Consider the following 25,721-nt stretch of genomic DNA (forward strand, 5'->3'; position numbering starts at 1 on the left):
CAATCGGACAGCAGTTAAATTTCTCGTGACAAACGCAGTTTTGCAACTACTCCATCATCATTTAGCCCATGTATATTCCAGGATGTTAACTCTTTTCGAGCACCTGGTGCTCTGTGACAAAAGAACGCTCGTAGATCGCCTGTTTTGATGCGTGGTACTTCCTTTTATCTAACGGGTAGTAGTAGCATTTATTTGTTTTCATAAACTATAAATAATCTTTCCAAGTTTGATTTTATTTGTAACATACAAAAATGTTTTTTTAGCACTGAACTTCTTAGCACGCTGCACTAAACAAAATCCTAAGAAGTCGCTTTCAAAAAAAAGAGTAATTAAGATTCCGCTCTTTTCTTCCTTTTAAGCCCTGACGAATAAGGATGTTTGTCCATATCCTGGTTTGACCCACTTGATCATTGTACAAAAAACACTTGCCCATCCACGAATTCCTGAGGGCCCTCTTTATATGGCAAAGCAAGTAAAGTGGTTTTTGGCATTTCTTTGCTCAGGCTAGAGCTATAAACTCTGTCGTGTTAGTAAGCATTTTAGAAGTGCACACCTACGCCCTCTATTCCGGATCAAAATGTCATTTTCATATTCTCGTGCTATATAAAGACTCGATTTTGAGTATTTGTTACTTGCCAAGAGTTAATGGTTCCTGCGCACATTGAAACCGAAATCACGACCATTAGGCGTAATTTTGATATGTTTATGTTTGCCGTTTTTATGTCAGTGATGCATTTAGGACACTCAGGGAGCTCAAGCCCAAAGCGTGACGACGAGGACATCACAAAGGCAAGTTTTTCAAGTTGTTCCAAGAGTGTCTGCATAGAATAAAACATTAAGGGTTCAAATGGATGAAATAGCGTCGAATCAAATTTTGTGCAAAATAGAGGCACTTACCTAAACAGGACCGTTATCCTTTTGAAATTTATAGGCAAAGCTGCGTTTATCAATTACCTTCCACACATTGGTGTACTGATGCAACGCTCACCACTGACTCTTGGAGCACTGGAATGTGCACAGCAGAGTGAGGTGGCCAATATGAGCTGTGATAACACGTGACATTCGCATGTACATTATATCGAAGCCTCTTAGTAAACAAGTGCGTATAAATGCCAACCGCGTATTTTCTCAAGACCTGTTTGTATTTGTAGTAGCAATGACGCACAGATAAATGCAACAATATGCTTCATAGTGGAGCAGCAATCTTGCATATAGACCACAGACAACGCTCCCCGCAAATTGTTGAGCTGCATGGTAGAAGAGAAATGACGGGAATGATTTTGATGAGTTGCTCATCACGGGTTATAGAAGACTGATGATAAGCTTAAAACATTATTTGAAAGGTGCCTATAAAACTAGTTTCGTGACATGTTTCAGTTAGTCATGTAATTTTGTTGACAAAATTTCTATGTGTGTCACGCAATCGTGATTAGATGATTAATTCACGCTGGCAATCCTGTTTGGTATGCATAATTGACATCCATTCTAAACAAGCATTTAATCTCGAAGTGGCCTTTCTCACACAGCCAACGTGCTTACGTTGTTTAACATGTGTCGATCCCTGGTCGAACAGCAGTGCTTGTTCTCGTATGCTTTTCTGGCGTCTGGTTGGACCCTGCACCGGACTTGTCGAGCTCCACAACACCAATGCTATTACAAAAAATTTGGTTTCATAGTGTGTTGTTCGAACCATCCAAGGACCTCATTGTGGATGATGAACGCTTCCGCGTAGCCTGTTGCTCGCCCAGCCGAACTTAGAACTCCAATGCCGCCTAGCCGTGTGTGGGTGAGCCGTGGCCAATGAAATAAAAATTTGGGTGTGGGGGTGTTGAGCCGCCGTCGCTTGAAAGGGCATTCAAGGTCTCCCGGCCAAGGCTACATACCCTTTTGGCTCCGGCTTCACGCAGACGGCAACCCTGAGCTGACCAACCCAGGGGAAACTGGCAGTCACCTTTTCTTTTTATTTAATTTATTTCTCTCTCGACACGTTTGTCTTTCTCTCTCACTTTCAGTCTGTCCTGCCTCCTACTTTTTTCGCTTACTTCTAGTCTTCCTGACAACGTGGGTTAACCTTGTGTAGTTGGCCAGTCTTGGGTACCTGTATTTGGTTATAGCGGTGATGTATGGCTGGCGACATCAAGTGATCTATCTTGTAGCGTCTCCTCGTTAGCCTCGGTGGTGAGTGGCCAGCGCCACCTCCTAACCTAAAATGTTTTATGGTGAACTCACCCTCGTCTTCGCCCTATAAGATCGCAACCATAAAAGGCGGCGCACCAATGAGCTGTACTCTTTTGTCTAACCTAAACAGACATTTCCCAAGTATCACAACCACAGTCAACATAAAAGCAAAACTGTTCGAACAATTTAGCCATTGCTCATACTTTATTCCCTCACAGTAGCTTTTGGTGCAGGCTATAGAATAAGAAGGATGGGAAGCAGTTATCTTTTTCTCGAGGTGCGGGACAAGAGCCAGTATGTCAGGCTATCAAAACTGGCATTTGGCAATATTTTAGTATCGGTGGGCTCACATAGTCCAATGAGCGGAGTGCGAGGGCCAATTTCTAACGATGATCTGCTCGAACTACCTCAATGTGAACTGCTAGAAGGCTGGCTGGACCATACTGTTGTCAAAGTGCGAAGAATAACAATAAGGCTAGACGATAATCAAATTCCTACCACGCACATCATCATCACCTTCTGAACAAGCAACCTACCCGATTCAATCGAAACCAGCTACTATAATCTTCGTGTTAGCCTTCATTTACCAAATGTTCCGCGATGTTTTGAGTGTGAGCGTTTGAAATTGATCACAAACGTCCTGGTGAAACTTGTGCAAAATGTGCATTCAATGAGCACACGTTTGACACTCGCACTTCAGAAACACACTGCGCTAACCACGAAGGAGATCATACCGCTTTCTTACGGTCACTTATACCTTCGAAAGAAGAGAAACAGATCCGAGAACACAAAGTCAAACTCGACCTGTCCTTTCAAGAGGCACTCAAACAATTCTCTATACATAACCACTCGGATCCATCTGTCGCTGACGTGGTGTGCCTGAGCACCGTTCCACATCTATTCGTGCCCGAGAATGTCACTGTGAATGTGGCCGTTGCCGCATCAAGTGCGCTTCTGGCTGCAGCAGCCTCTGCTGCTCCGCTCCTTGCCAAAGAGAGCCAGCAGACTCACGAGTCTGCGAACTCTCGGCCCCTTCAAGCGCAGTTATGCCCGAAGCTGCCGCGAACGTGCTTGCGCAGCAGGTACTATCTGTCACCTCAGACGAGATGATGGATACAAGCCGTGGTCCTCTGGTACCCCAGCTGCCAAAGGACACGTGCAGCTATTCGGGACGCAGAAAAAAAACTTCGAATTGCAGGGGCGCCTAGAGACTCTGTATCTTAAGGCAACATCTTTGACCGAAGAGCGCATAACAACTTTAAAATGAAGAAACAAATATTTCAGTGGAACATCAGAGTACTGCTGAAAAAACTCGACGATATTGAAAAACTGTTGCACAAACATACGCCAAAAGTTCTGTGTCTACATGAAACACACTTTAAAGCAAACACACCAACTTCTTTTGGCGTTGCTATTTTGAAAAGGACCCGAATGATGCGGTCGCTTCATCCGGTGGTGTTGTCTTTAGAGTTAACCCAGGAACAGCCTGCACACATTTACCTCTTCAGACCTCCTTTTTGCCTGTTCAGCCATCCGGGCTGTTATTGTCAACAAACTGGTCACAATCTACTCTATATACATACCTTCACACAACGAGCTCAGTTACCCCGAATTCGAGGCATTAATTTATGAATTTCCAGAACCGTATCTTCCCCTGGAGACTTCAACGCGCATCTGTAGTTGTCTATGGGGTGACTCCCGCTGCGATGGGCGAGGTCGCTTAATTGAGTAGTTCCTTTTGTGTTTTTGCACAGGTCTCTTCAATTGAGAAGAGCCAACTTATTATAGACTTGGTAAATTTATCTACTTATCGAAAGGACTGAGAATTGGCTCTTCATCACTTGTACCCGTACTTCGATGAAAAGTCATCAATGATCCCAACTAAAGGAATTAATTTCCGTTAGTTGTGAGTGTATTACTACAAAACGAATGTAAACGACGAGATCTCGATTGACACGAAAAAAAACCTGATTGTGACCAATTTTATGAGATTACTAGTTTAGGTTGGGCTGCCATATGCAGACCTAGCATAGGAGCCGCTGGAGAATACTTTACTGCCTTTTTGACTGATAATGCAACTAAGTGCATCCCGCAAACATTTTGACAAGAAAAAGGATGCGTCTCGTGGTGAAACCGTGAATTTCAAAATGCGCACAAACAGCAAAACAAAGCATGAAGGCTGCTTCGAGACTCACCGACTTCTGAGAATCGCGACAGCTTCCAGAAATATAAAGTCCCAAGGCAGAAGAACGCTCCGACTGGCCAGGAGAAGGAGCTGGCATAAGCTTTTACCTGGCATCCATTCATATACACATGAAGAGAGAGTCTTGTCCATGGTTAGGAGGGCAGCAGGATGACAGGCGCATCAACCTCCTCTAGTAACCACACAAAGAAGCAGTTTGGAAAACCAAGCGAACTTCCTCAGCACACACTTCGAACAGGTCGCCTGATCAACCCGTACATTGCAGCGTTTCGACGGTACAAAGCAAGAATACAAAAACAAAATATATGACGCAAAACTTCGAACGATGAGGCATGCAATGAACCTTTCATCTTATCTGAGCTGTCAGATTCGCTAAACTTGTGTATGAAAACTACCCTAGGTTCCGACCGTACAGCACACGAAATGACAAAACGTCTGCCTCCTGAAACCCGAAACGCCATTTTTGCTGTACACTGACGTTTAGGTTTTCGGTGAGATCCCTTTCGCCTGGAAAAAAATTCATCACTGTTTCGATTTTTTGAAAAGGTAAGGGCCTGTCATCACCTTCAAGCTACATGCCCATAGCGTTAACGAGTTGCCACTGCAAGGCTTTTGAAAAAAAAATAGACGACTGCTGTTTTTAGGCGCCAACTGGAAGAAAAACAAAAAAAAACGGCGGAAAACAAGAGAAGTCAGTCCAAAGAGCTCAGCGTACAGGTTTAGCGCTTGTCCTGCGCAATGTCCTTCCCTCTTCTCAGACGACTGAAGCACTTCTTTCAGACAACCTATTTTACCCAATACAGTGCAAATTCGGAAAGGCTAAATCTACTACTGACCACCTTAATCCGTATTAAGGCATGAATTTGTGATGCTTTCATTAATAAACTTTTTTCTTCTTACTTTGTTCCTCAATATAGAGAAGGCCTATGACACTACGTGGTGCTTTCGCATACTCCGGGACCTGTCACTTTTAGGTGTGGGGGTAGAATATTCCCAATATTCAATACACACCTGTCTAATCGGACATTCCTTGTTCGAGAAGGCACTCTTTTGTTTCGTGTGTTTGTGCAAGAAACGGGAGTGCCGGAAACAAGTGTATCGAGGTTTACACTTTTTATAGTCAAAATGATCTCCCTGAGCCAGGCTATTCTACGCAATATGTTTTACTGCCCATATATTGATAATGTAGACACACGGCCACGTCTGTGTAGAGCCCGAAAGCTGACGGTTTTTCTTTGCGGGAGAAAACTATGAGGCAGTATTGGGCTCTGATGAGGTTACCCTGACAACTTGGCTGCGCATGCTTCTGATAAACCACTTCGGCGCCCGAGACTGCTTCGAGGCTTCAACCCGCAGAGCAAAAAGCGGCTGCCCACGTTCCCTACATAGTCATGGTCATGGCTGTAAAGGTCATAATAAATTTTTTTAACCTGTATAGGTGTGAGCGCCCTGTACAATGAGGTTGGAACATGGCTTTTCAATAGACAGAAGAAAATTGGTTTGAATTTAACGCGCAAAAGAGCACTAGTGCTCTATTTTCAAAAAAAAAACGCGAGGGCTTTTACGCTTATCGTAACATTAACCCGCATGGTTAGCGTCTTTCTGTAAAGATGCCTTGCAGATACTGAAACCTGCCCACCATTCGCGCATTCGCCTTTCTACCAGCGCTTTTCACACAATTCTGTGGGAAGAGGAGCAAAGAGTAAGGCAAGAATGTTAACCAGTCTGGAAGGACTTGTATGCTACCCTACACTGGGGATAGGGTTGAGGGAGTTTGAAAGATGGAAAAGAGAGAGAGTGAGGAGAGCACGCACACAGGTTGGGCTCACAAAGGCTAATGACTTAGAACATGTTCATGCGCACTAACTTACGAAAGTCCAAGAAGACGTGGCTCTAGTCCACTGGTGTTTTACTGAATGATAGTTGCTTCCTTGACTTCTCAGAAATGATGGTGATCGTTAGCCGTATTTTTACTCGAGCGATTCAAGTACTGGGCTTAAGGCGCTATGTGCTTTGAAAGCGCTTCGAGCAGATGTTGTCCGCATGTTCAACAAGATCTCTCGGACAGCATCTATGAGAAAATGAAGCATAGTTATAATTTTTCCATCTTTCTTATGTGTCTCGTCAGGGGTTGGTGAAGACCCATGAGGGGGCGTGGTCTTCTGTCGTTCTGTGGATCGCGGACGACTTGGAATAGATCATTCCTCTGTGGCCGTATTCATCTCCGCCGTCTTCTTTGAATTTGTCGGCCTTGTTGAGGCTTCACTTATTAGTGCAGCAGTAGAGGTGGCCCTGTTATTTAGATCTTGCGCAGTTTTCGAAGTTGAACGATGGCACCGATGCTGGTGCCGACACCCGACTCTCTTCGCAGTATTTCTGTGGGTCGAATTGTCTCTGACGATTTGCTAAAACACCGCGCGCTTCTTCTTATTTCGAGCGCAGTCTTTCGTCAAGGCAGTATGTGAGCCATTACAGTTATCGAATTAAAGAAATGTGAATTGGCACGCATCTTCCGAGTGTGGTTCGGTGCACCAGGGCACCGTAGCGAGTTTGAGCACACTTCCTAGACGTGACCTAGTTTAAAGCTCTGGTAACACTGAAGTGGCTTTTTCACAAAAAGCCTAAAAGGATGTCGAAAATGTACGACTTTAGGAAGGGGTGGTGTGCAGTCGCTTTTGAAGACCAGTTTCCCACTGCGTGACTTTCCAAAGTGGTGTACCTTAGTGTTGACATTACCCTAATTTCCCGGTTATTGAGGGTAGGCAAGTCATCGTAGGAAATAGCAATGTCTACGTCGTATACCACGCCGGCTATGGATGCGTTGTCAATCGGTATAACATAGCGAACTTTTATGCCGCCTAGCTAGTATATTGTTTGAGTGGTTGTCCAAGCGCATTCACGTGGAATATGTCTATGGTGAGTATATTTTTTCGCGTATTTACTCTGATGTCTTTGATTTCATTAGGAACCATACGTTTCAAAACGGGGAGAGTGCTTGCCAGTTTAGCAGTCGCAGGCTTCCTAGGGACTCTCCTGGCACAAAGATGATGACGTGTGGCCAACGTTCATGCCTCGGCTTCAGAGTCACTGTACTCACAGAAGTGGGCGAGGCTGCGTTTACGATCTTCCTCTTCGACCTCTTGCTCCCGGCAGGAATGAAATCATTGTCGGTTGAGTCGTCTTCCGAGGCAGCTGAGTACAGCTCTGTGTGCTCGCTGACACAGAGTGAGGTTCCTCTCTTCCTGGCAGTGGTCGGCAGAGATGACTGCTCGCCAGATTGTCTTCCGGAAAGCCCCGCGTCTATGCCCGCAAGACGCGGAGCCGAGGCACCAGAACAATCTGAACTTTTTACCAAAAAAATCGGAGAGCACAGGGAGAAGTGCTTGGATACCCCACCATCCCGTACAAACCCTGTACGAGGAATCGAATCAGTGAGCGTTCGCTTCGCTTACATAGATGCTCGAGGCGAAGACAGACCAGAAACATCTCTTTTATTTCACATGAATGATTTGCCTGATTCTGCATTCCTCCACAACGGTCCTTTGTTACGGCACCCCTACTGACATTACCTCGAGAGCTTTGCCAAGAAAATAGGCGTTTCTCTCCCAGAACACTGGTTTATGGCTGATGCTGTACATCTGCCGCCATACGTACTTCCTCCAACTGGAACAGAAATACACATGCCCGGAGTGCTTTACAGGGGGTTCCTAATAGCACATCAACGGGCCCTAATTGATTGAAATGTGGAGTTGAACGTCCCCAAACCACCATATGATTACGTGAGACGCCGTAATGGAGGGCTCCCGAAATTTCTACCACCTGGGTTTGCTTAACGTGCACCTAAATTTGAGCACACGTGTCTACAACATTTCCGCCTCCATCGGAAACGCAGCCACTGCAGCCAAGATTCAATCCCGCGACCTGCGGCAACAGGACCTGACAAAATCCCAGTTATGCTAATAAAAAAAACTTACACTGAACTATAAGAAAGCATTAGAAGAGGCAGCAAGCAAAGCAATAATGGATGATGAAGCCCTTAATGGGTGTCAACAAAGCAGGATGACCATGATCTCGAAAGGAAAGGGGGAGGAAGCTGATATAAACAACTACCCTTTTATAGCAGTGACATCATTCGTTTACAGGCTAAGGATGCAGATAGTAAAGACTACAGACATGGGTGGAGAATGAGGGAGTGCTGGAAGAAGTACAAAATAGGTTCCGTAAAGAGAAAAGGCTGCAGGACAATCTGTTTTTATTGATGCAGTGTATGGAATTAGGTTGCGTACACCATTCGGTAGAAGCATGTGGCAAATTCATTACAGCCGCTTAGCGATGCACACAACTCAGTGGAGCTAGAATGTTTGTTGTATTGCTCTTGTGTTCTGTATTATCCATCCAATTATTCTTTTTCGATTTTGGTTTTGTATCGTTGGCAAGTATCAAAAAACTTGAGCAAGTAGAACCACTGTTTGAATTGTGGGGCGAAAAACTTGTGCTTTTGAAAGTTTCCCCGTGTGTGTTGACTAAAGGGAGTGAATATGTTGGGCATCCGGCTACCTTGCTAACAATGTTTCTGACTTCAGCCCGATGTGCATATGAGTTGACGTCTAATAAGAACTTTTGCGAACTTCCGCTTCTAGCCTGTCGCTGCGCTGACCTGCCTTGAGACTATGTTTTTAGAATTCGTAAGATTACCAGCTGCTGGTGAGTCCCAGAGCAACCTATGTGCCTTAATTTCGTTTTTTGCGCGCACATCGATTCTCAATATACGTCCATGGGATTTCCAAGCAGTTCGCTTGCTTGCAGAATACATTTTGTGCCATTTGAGAAGAAGTGATGGACACTCATTTGCTTTGGTGGGGTGAGCACTCAGAAAAATTTAACTTCCACATGAATCAATATTGATTTTCGATTTGAATAGAGACAGAACTGACGGAGATACAATGCTGTAGTATGTACGCTTTTCTTGCTGAAAACACGCCCCAAAACAGAAAAAGAATGGTACAATTACATGAGCTCAGGCATCGCAGTGGTAGTCACGCTATAAACTGCTGTTTGTATTCAAGTCTCCAAGGACGAAGTAAGGCTCAGGAGGTCGATCTATGAAGGACTGTAATTCATGTTTCGGCCGCTTGTAGTCTGGAAGTGTCTAAAAAGAGAAGACTGTAACAATATTGATGAACAGGACGGCTCAGATAGATGCGGTATCATATGATTTGAGAAGCAGCAATTCTGTACAGCTTGTTCATTGATAAAATGCGACAGGAACACCACTGAATAATGCGGCAGTATAGTAAAAGTTTTTTCAAAAGCGACTTATTGGTGTACAAAGTTATGGCGCTTGTTTTAGGCTCGTTTTTGCACACAGTACAAGCAACACTTCTGATGAATGTTCGTGTGAAAGTTCTTTAACATCGTCGAGATTTTTTAGCAGTCCTCAGACGTTCCGCTGCAGGACTTGCCCCTCCAGCTTAAAGTCGTTAAGTACTGTGTGCAGACAAAGTGTTACATTAGGCTATAGGGCCTTCTGGTGCCGCGCCGTGGTGGTCTAGTGACTAAGGTACTCGGCTGCTGGCCCACAGGTCACGGGATCGAATCGTGGCTGCGGCACCTGCATTTTCGAAGGAGGAGAGAATGCTGTAGGCCCGTGTACTCCAATTTGGGTGTACGTTGAAGAACTCTAGGAGGTCGAAATTTCCAGAGCCCTCCACTACGGTGTCTCTCATAGTCCATAAGTGTACGGCGCAAAAAAAAAAAAAACAGGCGGAAGCAGACGGAAAAGGACAGATGGACAGTCTGTTTTTTTTATTATTTGTATTTTCGGCTGCTTTTGCATAGTACACCTACAGATCAGTACCAACTTGACGAATTAGCTATTTGTCTGTCTTTCACAGTCATATGATAGTTTCGGGACGTTATAGCCCACATATTATTCAATCAACAAGGCCTTTAGGGGCCGTGTCATCCGAAGTTTTTTTTGTTTCGGCGGTCTCGAAAGAGGTGCGCCTATACTTTGGCATCTGAAGCACTACAAGAGTGTGGCTTCTATCTATCATGCAGCTCTTTCGAGGTGAAGGATGGTACCTGCGGCGCAGGTGCGTTCAGGGTGCTTCCGGACCTAACTGAAATTTCAGTGGCCTGGTTTGTTGCATATTCCGAAATCATTTTGTTTTGTTTGGCAAGGGATGGAGCAGCCCAGGGTACTACAGCCACGGACGCTAATAGCAAGACTGTGCTCACACTCTATGCGACACCAGCGGATGCGTTAAGGTGTTGCGCGGCGCCCTAGCGTATGCCATCAGGAAAAGAAGAGAAGCACTGGTTACGCAGAAGAAAACGCTTGTGCACCTCTTGAAAAGAGTAGTTGATCCTAAATTCCAGTTAGATTACTTATTTCTACTTCATCTACGAGGAGAATGACCGCAAATAGGCAGAATGACTTCTGTCACAGTTGGCGAAACAGGCTGCTGAGGCGCAAGCGTCGGAGAAGTGTTCAATGAATGAACATTTCGCCCAAGCAGTGTGCGCTTTGCGACTTAGCGATGTACGTTCTAAGCGCTACCTGAGATCTACTTTAGACAAATATGGTGATCAGGTATGTAGGATCAGACACGGCGCATACAATACTCGGTTTATATAGAATCGGGTAGACCTCTCGCTCCAGAGGTAATTACTGTTTGTGTTGTAGTAACATTATTTTAATCACGCCTAATCACTGTTTTTTGTATCTTCACAAAGTTTTTATTTTACTATCCTTCAAGTAGTTCGCTTGCGCTAAGCTCGAGAAGGTCATTGTCAGATATTGCGTCACGCACTGTATATAAAGGCCTGTCGGCCCACTGTAACAGGAATGTTCTTAAACTCCATGAGTTTTAATAACTTGTTATAGTGAAGCTTCTCGCGAACTTCCCAAAAGGTTCCGCGGATTCTAATCTTTGTTATTCTGTATCCTGCACCAACATGCTCTGTGAGGGTTTCCGATACGAGAAAAAAATTAAATTACTCTCATTGTATTGCTTTCGTTCTGGCTGTGGATAACATTTCATTTTGAAGAGGTCTCGTTTTGTATGGTTCGACAGGTGTGGCATCCACGCACCACCAAGCCCCAAAATGGTACTCACCAAGGTGTAACAACACATAGAGTAGGCAGCCATGCATCAATGCTGAAACGCAATGCGTTTACGCTAGCCTGAAGTGATAGACCAAGTTCAACGTTGCCACCAGTGAATAACTAAACAAACAGAAGAGAAGAAGTGAAAGGAAATATAATACGCCGGAAAAAGAGTGCAAGTGGAGGGGACACAGTGAGAGCAAAAAGCAATTGCCGCTTTCTCACATAGGTGGGTCAGCTCAGGGGTGCGGTCTGCGTGACGCTGGTGTAGAATGGGTGTTTCGCGTTTGTTCTAAACAGGGATACTTTAAAGCTGTGATTGCGCAGCCTTTGCTGAAACCTCGTATCTCTTTTTTGCTGGAAGCAGTGATGCCATGCAGGACGGGGCATCAGAGAGGGCTGACCCACCCTCCCCCGTTGTCATCGGTGTGTGGTGACGCTACTCACCAAACGGTTGCGCGGAGGAATTTCTCTGTAAGGCGACTCGAAATGCCAGAATCACTGAGTCACTGTTCAGCAGAAGCAATACAAAGCATTACGCGAAGCAGATATGTTTAGGTAGGTGTATTCCGAAAAACAAATTTTATATTTGCCTATGTGAACATCCAGGTGTGCCTGGGCTATATTGATCACTGGTCCAGTAACGTAGCTGATAATTAGCGTGACCCTATGGTCGTACATTTTTTGAACACGCGTTGCACGAGGCTACTCTGAATACACAGCTTCCTATCACAATCAAAATGTGCTAGCAAGTGCTGCTATAAACAAGGAGCTTATTTTTATTCGTAGGTTGTCTAACTTTTCGATGCCTTTCTGCAAACTGCCAAGTTTGTACAATGCGCCATTTCTTTTCAGTTTTACGCAAAAGGGACCAAAATATGGACGTTATTAACAACCAAGGGAGAGAGTGATTGCAAAGTTGACAATGTGACCAACTCAGACAATAAGTCAGCCAACTTTGAAAGACGCTTTGTGCCGACAACTCGAAGGTGAGTTTCAATCACAAAGTGTTTTAGGATCTCCTTATTGATTGTAAGACTTACACACAGGGAACCGCTCAATTTAACGGGAACATTCACAAATGGACGAAAAACTCTTCACCCTGAAACATACGATGCCATGGATGTTCGTGAGACGAATGGTAACGTAGTGACGTAATATATTGCGATTTTCCTATTTTTGATAGAGCATGAAAATGTTTTGAAAAGTTGGTATTTTGAACACTTTTTGACGAGCTTTGTAATATTCAAGTGGACATTCCTCGAGCGTTTTCTTAGTTCTAGACTGCGAAATGAAGTCATGTTTTATTTTTGTCTGCGGGTATCTATTTAGTGACAAAAGCAGCGTTAAGATCACTGTGAGTGCGTTTAATCTATCGTACCCATCACAAATTTGCATTTACGTTCCAAAGACGATACCATCGTCCAGCGTGTCGTGAGTCGCATGTGCGAGTGAGAACGCGCTCCCACAGCCGACCATCGCGTCCCAACCAGAAAAAAAATACTCAGATCATCAGGCGAAATGTTCGTGGCTGGTCGTGCAGGCAGAGCTGCGTGGCTACGACAACAGCAGCGTAGTTTGAGTGGCTGGGCGCGGTCGCTCACGTCATATTTTCGCAGTCGTGCCTTTGCACGCGCTGTCTTTTCATCGTTTAGTCTGCGTTGGTGCAGTGGATAGTATAAAGGGTGTATCTCTCGCGGCTGCAGCCTCAATCCTTTATGGCAGTGATATGTTGATTTGCGCAGAGGCGTATACAAAAAGAGTAGAGAATAGCCTCACTTCATACAACATTGAAATACAAAGACTACGAAGAGTGATGGAAGAAAAGGTGGGTGTGTTTGGACTGTTGGATGTGCGTCTTGTTGGAAGGTAGATTGGGGAGCTCCAGTAAAGACTGCAGAATGCAATTTTGCAGTGCTGTTTTCGGGCCGGAGACCGGGAACAATTTTTCATAGCCACGAGCCGTTGTTTCAGATGTAGGACGGGTTTGGCTAGCACATCATCATAGACACTGCCTAGAACAAGAAGGTATATCGTCAATCGCACAGCATAAAGGTTGTGATTAGGATGAACCAGCTTACTGTATCCTATCGGAACTATTTGTATTACAGGCACTTCATGTCTTTCGCAGACGACTATTAGCATCGAAATGGGTGTTCGCTGTGCTGAACGCCGAGGTGCAAAAGTTTATGACATACTAGCCTGCAAAGAAGGGCGAAGTTTCCTTAATGGAGAATAAAGCCGCTGCTACACCACCTTTCACCCACCCCTTTTCTCTTCCTCCACCCCAGTGCTACGTACTCAGGCTCAAGAGCTCTCACGGACTTTAATGGCGCAACCACCTGCCACCAGTGATTGAGAGTTGGGTGCACGATTGCCCAAGAAATAACTTTTATGCTTTCATGGAAGTTTTACTCGATCAAAACACTTTCAGACTTACTCGAGAAATCCTTACACAAGAAGGCGAGCTTGTCTAAAGCACATTGGTACCCCATTTCTTTTTTTTAGAGAGCCGCTTCTCAAGGAGTGGCTGGCATGAAAAACCCTGATTCTTCAAACCGCGCCCAGCCTAACAATCTAAGACAACGACTTGGAAACGTTATTTGAACAGAAACATGTGGCAACTGTACTTACTAAAACTATTAAGGTCACACAGTGACATATCAGCAATGTAGGCGTTCAAGAACGAAGTTCGAATAGACCAGAGATTGCTCGTGAGGTCTGGTGTGAGTGAGATGTCATGCACCAATATGAAGAGTGAAACCCTGCCGAAATATCTGGCCAAAGATATATTAGTTGACTGATACAAATGGAAGAGAATGGAGTCAGGTTCAGTTTCCACTGCTGCCTACAGTTCAGTGTGTCCGGAATAAGAGGGGAATTCGCTCAGCTTTCTTTGCATGGAAGAAATAAAGCAGCGGCAGAAGTGCACAGAGAGCGCCTCCTTCGTTATTAACACTCTTACCCATAATAGCTAGTCTTCGTCCAACATCATGTCACATTTTTCAGTCACGACTTTTTATGACAGAGAATCAGACAACTCATTGCCTACTTTTTCTCATTTGTAATGAACAGAAGAAACCTGACCATACGAAGCAACTGGAATTCGCCGGCCGAGGGTGTTTGCCGCATCAGAGACACTGCTAAAGGCCCCGCTGCGGTGGTCTAGTGGTTAAGGTACTCGGCTGCCGACCCGCAGGTCGCGGGATTGAATCCCGGCTGCGGCGGCTGCATTTCCGATGAAGGCGGAAATGTTGTAGGCCCGTGTGCTCAGATTTGGGCGCACGTTAAAGAACCCCAGATAGTCGAGATTTCCGGAGCCCTTCACTACGGCGTCTCTCATAATCATATGGTCGTTTTGGGACGTTAAACCCCACATATCAATCAATCACTGCTAAAGAACCACAGCGCAAGATCACCATTGTAGAGTATTACGAATAATGTGAACGCTGATATGCATCGCCAAAGTACACTTCAATGGCCAACAACACTAGATTACCGGGCATGTCACTACAAATGGCCTGATTGCTGGACGCGCCACGGGCGTTCTCTTTTAAGTGCGAGACAGAGGGTACAATTTTTCATGCGTTACGGCATAAAGAAGTGTCCCTGCATGGGGCGTACGACGTTTTAAGACACATGAGGTGAATGAGAAATTAGCGGCAGACTCAACTCCTATACGGTTTCTCGGCATCCATATTTGGAAGGCAGTTTGTAAAAGTGAACAAAACGCTTTCGCGAACTACACGCACGTTTCAGCAGTGGCAACAGCTCAATATTCACGAGTCCAACCGGTAGGCCTATACAATGACAGGCACTGGCCTTCACCGACGCCATTCTTACGCGATTTTGAGATTGAGCTCTTCTTTTTTTGAAACCACTATTCAGCTTAGCACTCGTATGTAATGCGTTAACTTAGACTATTACCTTTCTAGATGTTGTCGATATGAAGAGAAAAGGTGGAAGCGAAGCTAGCCAGCTCGCAGAGATGCCGGTGTCACTCTGTTCATCTGCTAAATGCCCTTGTATCGCTGTGGACGATCTCACAAAATGGTGCGAAACGGGCGTTGTACTAATGAAATGGCACACTTCAAACTTTTTTCAATGCGGAATAATCTCTAGTCAAAGAAGAAATGTGCTCAATGTTTATTACTTTGTCGCAAGCGGCGATGTCTGCCACTCTAGGCTCGATCCACAGCATCAACTCACCTTGCCCACGGTGATAGGAGTGGCGACAGGATGATGGCACCATCAGCGGCATGATGAACTACGTCTCCCATGCTATAATTGGCTGCGGGAATGCGATGGTCCGACGAGGCGCTTGCTTTGATACATGCTGGACGTGTCATGTGGCGGTGTGACGCGATGGAACGTCTCGAAACGTCACGAAACGTCACCACTAAAACTGCCGCATTGTCGCGCCACACGCCACATTGCATGCAAAGTTGCACAGTCTGTCTCCCCCTTGGGCATGTCGTCAATGCATGTGTGTTGACGCAGTCACATTGTTGTTGAATATGAGGTATTTAAAAAAACAGCAGACAAATAACTTTACATCGAGATGGCCTTTCTAGGAAGCTCAAGTGAACTTCATCCATTTGAAGAGATGGTTTTTCCATAGCGGGTTCGGTCAAGGGTGATTTCAGTTTATTGCTTGAAGATTATCACCAATGAGTTTCCGAGCCGGCACAACCACGCTGCAGTACAGATAGAAGCTGTTGTTTTTGCTTTAGCCTGCGATAGCATACAGTTCCAAAAAAAGCGAAGTCATTGTTGCAGATGGCAAAACACTGGCCAATGCAGTTGACGTTCCTAGTGTCACCTGTGAAACGGATTTTGGCTCATTGATCGATCCGATCATTTGTAGAAAGTTACGCCCTATCCTTGTGAAATAGATTGATGATTGATTTATGGGGTTTAACGTCCCAAAACCACCACATGATTATGAGAGACGCCGTAGTGGAGGACTCCGGAAATTTTGACCACCTGGGGTTCTTTAACGTGCACCCAAATCTGAGCACACGGGCCTACGACATTTCCGCCTCCACCGGAAATGCAGCCGCCGCAGCCGGGCTTTGAACGCGCGACGTGCGGGTCAGCAGCCGAGTACCTTAGCCACTAGACCACTGCGGCGGGGCTTGTGAAATAGATTGTAACCCTGATAATAGAGCTGTAATAGCTATAAACAGACAAGTGGGACGGGTTCTTCAAGACCAATAACTTATTAAGGGACAAAATAGCCAATATAAAAGCAAGCATATCTGCGTCCTATGCAAAGACTTGCATGAGAATGAGGACATATATTGCCAGCAAAGCGGGTTTGGGAGCTGGATGACATTCATTCTCTCGGAAAGGCATTCTCCCTGCAAGAAGGCATGGGCGTAAGCAGTTTCAATGGCTTCATCAAATTTCGAAAAGGTCGGGTGAACTTAAGCTGCGAAGCAAATCAACAAAGTGTGACTTACCTTATAGTAGTAATTTTGCCATTTCACTTATGAAAGCAACAAATGAACATTATAACAGTACTGTTAATACACAAGAAAGACGAAAATGACGAGAACATTACTTTTGATTGAATTTCCGAGGTCATTTGCAAAGCTCCACCCACTATGAATCTCAGTTGAGTTTGCCGGCTCTTCCTACAGTGCAGGTGGTTTCCCTCTGAAGAGCGAACTAGAGTACTGACTCAAGCTGAGCGCCTGCTAATGTTATTGTGCGTCGGCGTCTTTATTGCAACCTGTGACGCACAATAGGCATGTTGCATGTACATATAGGAGCTGACCACCCCGATGAATTTTGCATCAAATGTCATTTCGCCAACTCAGAGGTTATACGAAAGACCGTGTACAGCTAAACGTGCATCAGCATTGCACACGCCGCATTGTGAACAGCGCTAACTGGCTCATTTTCAAATGCGAAGCTTTTTTTGCCTACTGAATGCTTTTATGGGCGAAGCTCCTCAAGCTGTGGGTCATGCGTCCTTCATGTATGTAATACGTAGCAATCGCTCGTTTAGTTCTTAAGATTTCCACTAGATGAACGTACTTGTAATAATAAATATATATTAACAAAGCCGCCCGCATCTTTTCACGGGGCGAAATCGCGTAAATTCGTCGCAGAGTGGTGGGGGTATCTCGTGAATTTTGCGTAATCGGGTTTGGTTTGGGAATGCTTAATTGTTATTTCAGATTTATTATTCGTAGTTATTATTTGATGGAGAAGCGAGTGTCTTTTTATTTTTTGGTGCCGTCGTTGCACTGGACGGAGAGGATGATTGCTCTGTGGTCGCTGAAGTGCACTGTCACGGAATCTTAGAGGAGCGGTCATGCGATTGCGTAACTGGTGAAGAGTAGGTCAATGCAACTGCCGTGGATGGTGGTGGGCCGGTTGCCATTGTCGACGTTGTTGAACACGCAGTGCAGCCCGTGTCGAGTGCACATGTAGTCGACTAACCAATCATCCTTGCAAATGTAAGACTGACGAGCCTGAAGGAGTCACATTTGGCAAACGCACGTACACGCTGTACGCGTGTTTGTGACGGTACGTGCCCACGTATCAACGAGTCCTAACACGATGCGCACACAAAGTACAACTTCAATGGCTCCAAAAGCCTCTCGTCGTCATCGTTGTCGCTGTTAACGGTGTCGTTGACGGCACCACCCTTCAAGTCGACGTTGCCAAACGTGCTCCCCGAACCCGTAGCGCGTTGGTCTCCTTCGCTTTGTTCTTGATGATCCCGACCAGCATTAGGTCGCTTCGCTTTGTTCTTGATGATCCTGACCAGCATTAGGTTGCTGTCGAACAACAGTCGGTCGCACACGATACAGCTGTGTCCCAAGCTGTGGTCTTCGAAGTTGCGTTTTAAACGAGCGGCCGGCTACGCAAACTGCTTGGCTCGCCCGCCCCTTTTGCAGCGCCTATCTGTCTATCAGTCTGTTTGAGAAACAGACAGACAGACTGAAGAATGCAAGGACGGACAGTTGGACGTGGCCAGTGGACGGACAATTCGTGGTTTGCCAACAAAACACCCCGAAGCCTTGCCCCACTCATGATTATTTAATCCGTATATATGCTACGATTGTATAGGGTAGCAGTGTACGTATTTGTTTATCTGCCTAGCCGCCTCCGTCAAAATGCTCCCGTGATCACCGCTCCAGTTTGCGGTAAACCAAAATTTGTGTAAAAATATAAATGCATCAGTATGGTTCGACGCATTTGACTCGCTGATTATGACATGAAATATTGTGACAATTACGTTGCGTGCGTTGTCTAACATTTTCGCCCAGACACGTGGGGCACATACCTCTGTACCATGGCCAGGTACGTACCATATGTATGTGTGTATGTGCCTCAGGTGATTGGCAGTTATGTCTACTCGGGAGTGATGGGCTGAGACGTTGGTAATTTTAACGCGGCATCATTAGGACAAAGCTGACATTAGCAACTTTGACCCGATGAACGCGAATGATCGGTGTAGGGGTCCGAGCAGGAATTACACCCCAGCATTTCGTGTGGCAATAAATGCTTCCAGCAAAAAGTCACGCCAGGTCTCAAAACTGCTTTTCAGACAGAATTGAATGCTCGTGAAACATCAATCATGGTTGCACTGTGATTCAATTTGATAAACATTACATATTCACTGCTATGGTACAGCCATGACGTCGAGTTAAAGTCTATTGTACTTAAAACCTGTGCATAGAAGTTGATACACGAAGCACTATATATAGTTGCTGTACTAGATAGAGATCACAAGCGCTACATATCGGCTTACCCCTTCTTGTGCTGCTAATAACTAGAGACCAGATTATAGGCAAATGCCTATGTGGTTTCTTGCGTTGCTTTTGTGCTACTTTGATATATCAGCATAAATAGAAGTTAACGAGGACATTTATTCTATTTTATAGTGCATATAATAGCTTGATTTTGACGTTGGTTCTTAAACATCTAGACGAACCTATGAATGCCCATATTCAAAATTGGTGCCTACACGAGCTCTAATTAGCCTCAAATTTTGCTGTCGAGTACACTTGGACATCACTATTCATGTTACCGGATGAAATTGAGCTTTCAAACGTCTACGGGACACAACATCGAATTCATCTCAGAAGTTATTTGCAGCACTGCCAAGGCCACGTGGCCTCCTGGCAAATAGGAAGTCCGATTCACCTCTACAAAAGTATTTATCTGCATCGCATCGTCCACCATCCATCTCTCCGGCGTCTGCTCAGACGCCAAAGGATCAGAAGGTGCTTTTGTACATCCGCGGGACAATGCGGAACAAATTAGGCGGTAGAGTATTATCAAAGGAACGTGGACTGTAGATTAAAAAATCAGAACAGCACGTAGTTTTGTTTCGCTGGTAGCTTAGTTCTTAAAGAGCGCTTTACAAGCTCACATGAGAAAGTGCAGTTAGGCACTGGAAGTGATTGTGTACCTATAAAAAGCAAAGCTCTAAAGCCGAAGAATTTCGTAATTCGTTCTTCCCTAGCCGCAAAAAAAATGATACGGGAAGGTGAGCTTGATATTACTGCTACTCGCCTAGTGCTGACTTGGCGCGTCAAACTCCTTCCCTGACCTTTTCGGTCACACGGTGCGGACGTATCAACGTACCATGCGCAGGCAAGATTACATTCCTACGACACGCCCAAGCTAGGCCATGCACGCAAGCGACGTTGTGTGGCTTCACCGTTGTCTGTGCTTAACTGCTGGTTCATGTAGGATGGTTTCCTCTACGCGCGCCCATTTGGAATTTGGAAAGGCTGCCCTGAATCATGCTTCCTTACCTCAACACACAACATTGCACACCACTGGAGTGGCTCTGAGGAATGATGCCCCCAAAACACGCCAAGTGTTGTCAAAGCTGGCAGCGATATGTAGCGAGAATGGCACGGACATCAACGCAAACACTGTGGAGGAAGCTTAGTTTGGGATCTTGCTCGATGCTAGGTTAAGAAAAAGTGAATAACGTGCACACGTTTCATTTGCATCTTTTAATACTTGTATCAACCTTCATACTTATAATAAAACAACAGAGTGCACAAATTACATGCAATGTCCCGAATAATTTTTGCGGTCTCACATACTATTTTGACGTACGCTGGATAATTCATTGCTGTGCGCGTCACCTCCACCATGTTTCCGCGAGTGCCCGCAAGCTGAAGAGCAAGCAGAGTTCACTGTGACGTTTCACTTTTTTCCAGGGCGCGTAGCGTTGCGAATATTTGCAGAGGAGGTCGTTGGCACCCTGTGCACGCACTTAGTTTGCTTCCTAGGAATGCTCAAACCTAGTGAGGGGCCCTGAAAGTGTACACACAGATGAAGGAGAAATTAACCCTTGGTGATCACGTCAGGTTGATACAAAGCTAAAAAAACCCTTCTGGCCTTTTAGCAGTCTGGCTATATTTCTTCCTGTTCTGCGCTTCGCTGCCATGCCGAAAACAAAGATAGCCAGGAGGGTGTTTAATCGACGGTGTACACGTACATAAACATTGGCGTTTTTCTGCCATCATAAACCATTTCTTTATTGCGGAGCATTTCTTAACAAACTTCGGCCACTTTGAGCGTATCTATCTATCTATCTATCTATCTATCTATCTATCTATCTATCTATCTATCTATCTATCTATCTATCTATCTATCTATCTATCTATCTATCTATCTATCTATCTATCTATCTATCTATCTGTCTATCTATCTATCTATCTATCTATCTATCTATCTATCTATCTGTCTGTCTGTCTGTCTGTCTGTCTGTCTGTCTGTCTGTCTGTCTGTCTGTCTGTCTGTCTGTCTGTCAAGCTGCCTACAACGATTAGCTTACCTGGCCATATCGATAATTGTATTTATACCAAAATTAGTATGCAATAACATGAGTGCTTGGTGAGCATAACTGTCTAGTAATAACATGAAAATCATGACATTTATGTCATGAACATCATGATTCACATTTCATTGTCTTTCTCTTGCGGTGGTTTCATTTGCATGACATAACGCAAGGCTGGTATGGGGTAACATGACTGCATGGCGCACATAAGTGACAGGCCATAACGTGAACACCTTGACATGCACACTATGTAAGTCATCACAGCACGCCACGTTGATGGTGTGCTCGCTGTAGTTTTGCTAGCTTCACAAATACCTAATTCAGTATTACAGGACGTGAATGAATGACGAAGGTACATTACTGGTGGAAACATGATAATCATGAGATGCGTGTGATATAATAACATGAATACATGCCACGTGAAGAGCAGTCATCGTTCGTGCTGTAATTTCTCCTTTCGTTGCCTTCCGGGAAGAATAAGAAGAAGCTGAAGTGTGCGAACGCTTCCACTACGGCTCCTGCTTTATTCAAGGTTTTTGCGACGCCACTTTGTGATTTCAACGTTATATTAGTGAAACGACTTCCAGAAGACACAAGGATTCTGCCGACACAATGTGGGCGCAGTGAGTGCTTGCTTCTTGCATTTTATTTTGCCTCCGCCACCGTCGCTTCCCCGCCGACAGCTAGCCCTGACGAGTGTCTTCTTTGCTGTAACGTGGTACGTGCTTGCTCGCACGTCCTGTAGCCGCACTGTCTCACTGAGCGATGGAGTACCAAGTGACAGGGAAAGACATTTGACCCTGAGGAAATCACGCCAGACCAAGGCTGGCAGACCGCCTCGAGCCCAAAATAAGGGCTCCAAACGTGTGCCGTCATATAGCGCTTTGAAACGCAACGAGCACAAGCCCCGCAACAGAAAAAATGTGAAGAACAAATTTATTTCGAGCAATCCGAATGCCTCATCTACCAAAGAACGACATCCGCATATCATTCGGCTGAGAGGGGGTCTTAACATCGCTAGGGTTGGCCCAACGACAATCGCTGAAGCCATTTCGATTTCGGCAGGTATCAGCCCGTTGGAACAGCAAGCAGACACGCTCTACCCCTACTTCAAACAGAATATCTTAGTAGCAAGCACGCCGAAGAGAGAAAACGCTAATCGCTACGTGTGTGTTAAAGAAATCCGCATTGCTGACAAGACCTATAAAGTTAGTGCCTACGAAGCGGCACCACATTCTACATGCAAAGGCGTCGTTCGAGGAATCACCATGCAAGACCGTTCGGTGGACATTGATGCGAAGATTGTCAACGACTGCAATCCACTAGCTTTGGCTGCCAAGCGCATCGGAAGTACCACCGCAGTGATCGTGGCCTTCGATGGACATCGTGGGCCCAATTTTGAGCGATACGGATCGGTGCTACTTTAATGTACACTATACCGTAGACAGATGGATATTTGCTACGCCTGCGGTCAGTTCGGCCATCGAGCGGACGTGTGCCCGAACCCTGGAGACGTTATCTGGAGAGGCTGCAGCATGCCAAATCTCGAAAAAGAACACCGCTGCACACCAACATGAAAGCTTTGCGGAGGAGCCCACCTCACTGCCGACAGGGAATGCAAAGAACGCTACCACATTCCATACGTGGTGCGCCGACGACGATGGGAGTGAGCACACTCGACGCGACACAACAGTTACGAAGCAATGAACGAGTTCAACGCAACCGCTTGCGATGACCAGGCCTCGAAGCTTTCTACAGACGGTCGATCTGATGGCAGCTGATCCCGGTCCCGATCCCGGAGTCGTCCCAGGAACCGCACCATGCGTGTATCGAGGTCCCGGAGCCACCCTCAGACCCATTCCCGCAGCGCGCGAAGTAGGACCCCAACCAGATCTATATCGCAATGCTACTCCAGGTGCCGTTCTGGCGCCGTTCTGAGTTAGATGACATTAGGAGCACGTTATCGGCAATTAAGGAAAGCCTTCACTTTCTTAGCGAAAGCATGGCTCTCGTGCAGTCTACACTCGTGGCACACTGTAATCGGTTGGGCTAAGTGGAGCAATATACCGATCACGTCGTCGTCCCTGCCGTTGCCGCGGGTAAGCCGTTGTCGCAACGTACAGCCGTGCCCAGTCCGCCACATCACGCGGCCCTTATGCACCTGCCGTGTGCTCAGGCCGAATTTTAATTTCTTCAAAATGGCCAGGCCAATTGACGAGTTGCTAATCTGGCAATGGAACTGCAAGAGCTTCACCCACAAGAAACCCTTCCTGCAGCAATACCTCCGTAGCCACGTAGCCAAACCTCACATCATGCTATTACAAGAAACTGTAGTACCAACCGCCACGTTTTCCGGATACCAGTGGTTGCCCGGCCCCTCGGGAGAACGCGGTATCGCCACCCTGTTCGCTAACAAGATTACCAGCAGAGCGCACAGTCTCCTTGTGCCCGCAACTGAACACGTTACGGTCGAAATTCTTCCTGGCAACACATCACAACAAAGCGTGTACATGCTCAATGTATACAGTAGTCCCAGTCACCATAGACAAAGATTCACACGCTTGTTCCAGAAAGCTGTTCATCTCGCGGGACCTAACCCGCTAGTGATTGCGGGCGATTTTAACGTCGTGCACAGCGCCTGGGGCTACACGTACGACACACCCAAAGGTAACGAGCTTTAGAAAAATGCGAATGACAAGGCCTTATTCTCATTATGAACAAGGCCTTCCCCACTCGCACTGGTACGTCCACGCAAAGAGACACTACGCCGGATCTATGCTTCGTCAAGAATATCGCCGACGCCTGCTGGTCCAACCTCGCGGTAGATCTCGGTAGCGATTCCTTCACATTGGCCGTACAACTCCCCACAGTAAGCAGAAAGACCAAGTCGCACAGGTGGGTTGACTGGGACCTCCTTCGTAAGACCCGCGCAGAACGACCTCCTCCTGATACCCCACCGAGCCTCGAGACGTGGACGGCCCAGCTCAAAGCTGGTGTAAACAAGGCAACCAAAACTATCAGCACAGACCTTCCAACCGAAAAGATGGACAGTCGCCACGCCCAGCTACTTGAAGCCAAACAGTCTCTGTTGGCCCGATGGAAGGGCCAGCGCCTTAATCGGAGGTTACGCAAACGCATATCTCAGCTGAATAAGACCATGATGGATCACTGCCACTGCCGCACCCTTTCAAAATAGCTGTGAGACGAAATTTGCGACTCGATTGATGGTCAAGTTTGAAATGGCAAAGCGTGGAACTTACTCACACAACTCCTCAATGAAACGAACACCCGCACAAATCAACGTCATTCGATCGTAAAGATACTTCATCAAGCTAAACGGACAGTGTCGCCGGAAGATGTTGTCAAGAACATCGTGGAAAAATATCTCCCGCTTCCCACGGGCCCTGTGATCCCTCACCCTGATTACTCTGGCAGCGACAACACCAACTTAGACGCCAACATTTCTATTGAATATGTGCGTTGAGCTCTCCATAAGCTCAATGGCCGCTCAGCCCCTGGCCCCGACGGCATCCACCTACAAGCTTTTACGCAACCTGGACGACTCATCCGTCCCTTACCTCACTGACACTAAAAATGAAATATGGAAAAATGGTAAGATACACGATGCCTGAAAACTAGCTCACACGGTTCTCTTACCCAAACCGGGAAAGGCGCCGAGCCTAGATAACCTACGCCCCATATCTCTCACGACGTGCGTGGGCAAAGTGGCTGAGCACGTCGTCCTCAACAGCGTTGGTCGATAACTCGAAGAGAACGACTGCATCCCGCACCACATGATTGGCTTCCGACCAGGGTTATCCACTCAAGACGTCATGTTACTCCTAAAGCATCAAATTCTAGATGGCGAAAACACTCGGGACACTCGTGCAATACTCGGTCTCGATTTAGAGAGGGCCTTCGATACAATAACGCACTCGTCAGTCTTAGAAAGCGATCACAGCCCTCGGCGTAGGTCATTGATTTTACTACTTTATCCGCTCTTTTCTCACTAGACGCATAGCCGTCCTCCGCGTAGGAGACCTAGTGTCGGAAGAAGTGGAGCTCGGACAGCGGGGCACTCTTCAGGGATCCGTCCTCTTGCCCACGCTCTTCAACCTCGTGATGACCGGGCTTTCCGAACGACTTTCCAAAATCGACGGCCTAAATCACACTATATAAGCGGATGATGTAACCGTATGGTGCTCCACAGGGTCGGCTGGCTTTATTGAGTCCGCCCTGCAAGAGGCTATCGACACCACCGAGTCCTACCTCGACCACACCGGTCTCAGGTGTGCACCCGCGAAGTCGGAGCTGTATATATTTGCCCAAACGCCGGGGTGCCAAGCCCAAACGGTGGAAACCTCTGGCGGAACGCAATATCAGCCTCCACACCAGGGATGGTCGTA

The 25,721-nt window shown here is 46.1% G+C and overlaps 1 protein-coding gene across 3 annotated transcripts in view; it reads left to right on the forward strand.

Moving 5' to 3' along the window:
* Window positions 1–607: 607 nt before the first annotated feature.
* LOC142794151 (uncharacterized) overlaps window positions 608–25,721 on the forward strand; it is a 73,222-nt gene continuing 48,108 nt past the window's right edge. For all 3 annotated transcript variants that reach the window (XM_075885865.1, XM_075885866.1, XM_075885867.1), the window contains exons 1-3: window positions 608–789; window positions 12,348–12,481; window positions 12,542–12,633. In XM_075885865.1, coding sequence (XP_075741980.1) covers window positions 646–789; window positions 12,348–12,481; window positions 12,542–12,633 — 370 coding nt within the window. In that variant the 5' untranslated portion in view covers window positions 608–645. The remainder of the gene's footprint in view (window positions 790–12,347; window positions 12,482–12,541; window positions 12,634–25,721) is intronic.

The sequence above is a fragment of the Rhipicephalus microplus genome, unplaced genomic scaffold (assembly GCF_043290135.1).
Source record: "Rhipicephalus microplus isolate Deutch F79 unplaced genomic scaffold, USDA_Rmic scaffold_379, whole genome shotgun sequence".
In the NCBI taxonomy this organism is placed as follows: Eukaryota; Metazoa; Arthropoda; class Arachnida; order Ixodida; family Ixodidae; genus Rhipicephalus; species Rhipicephalus microplus.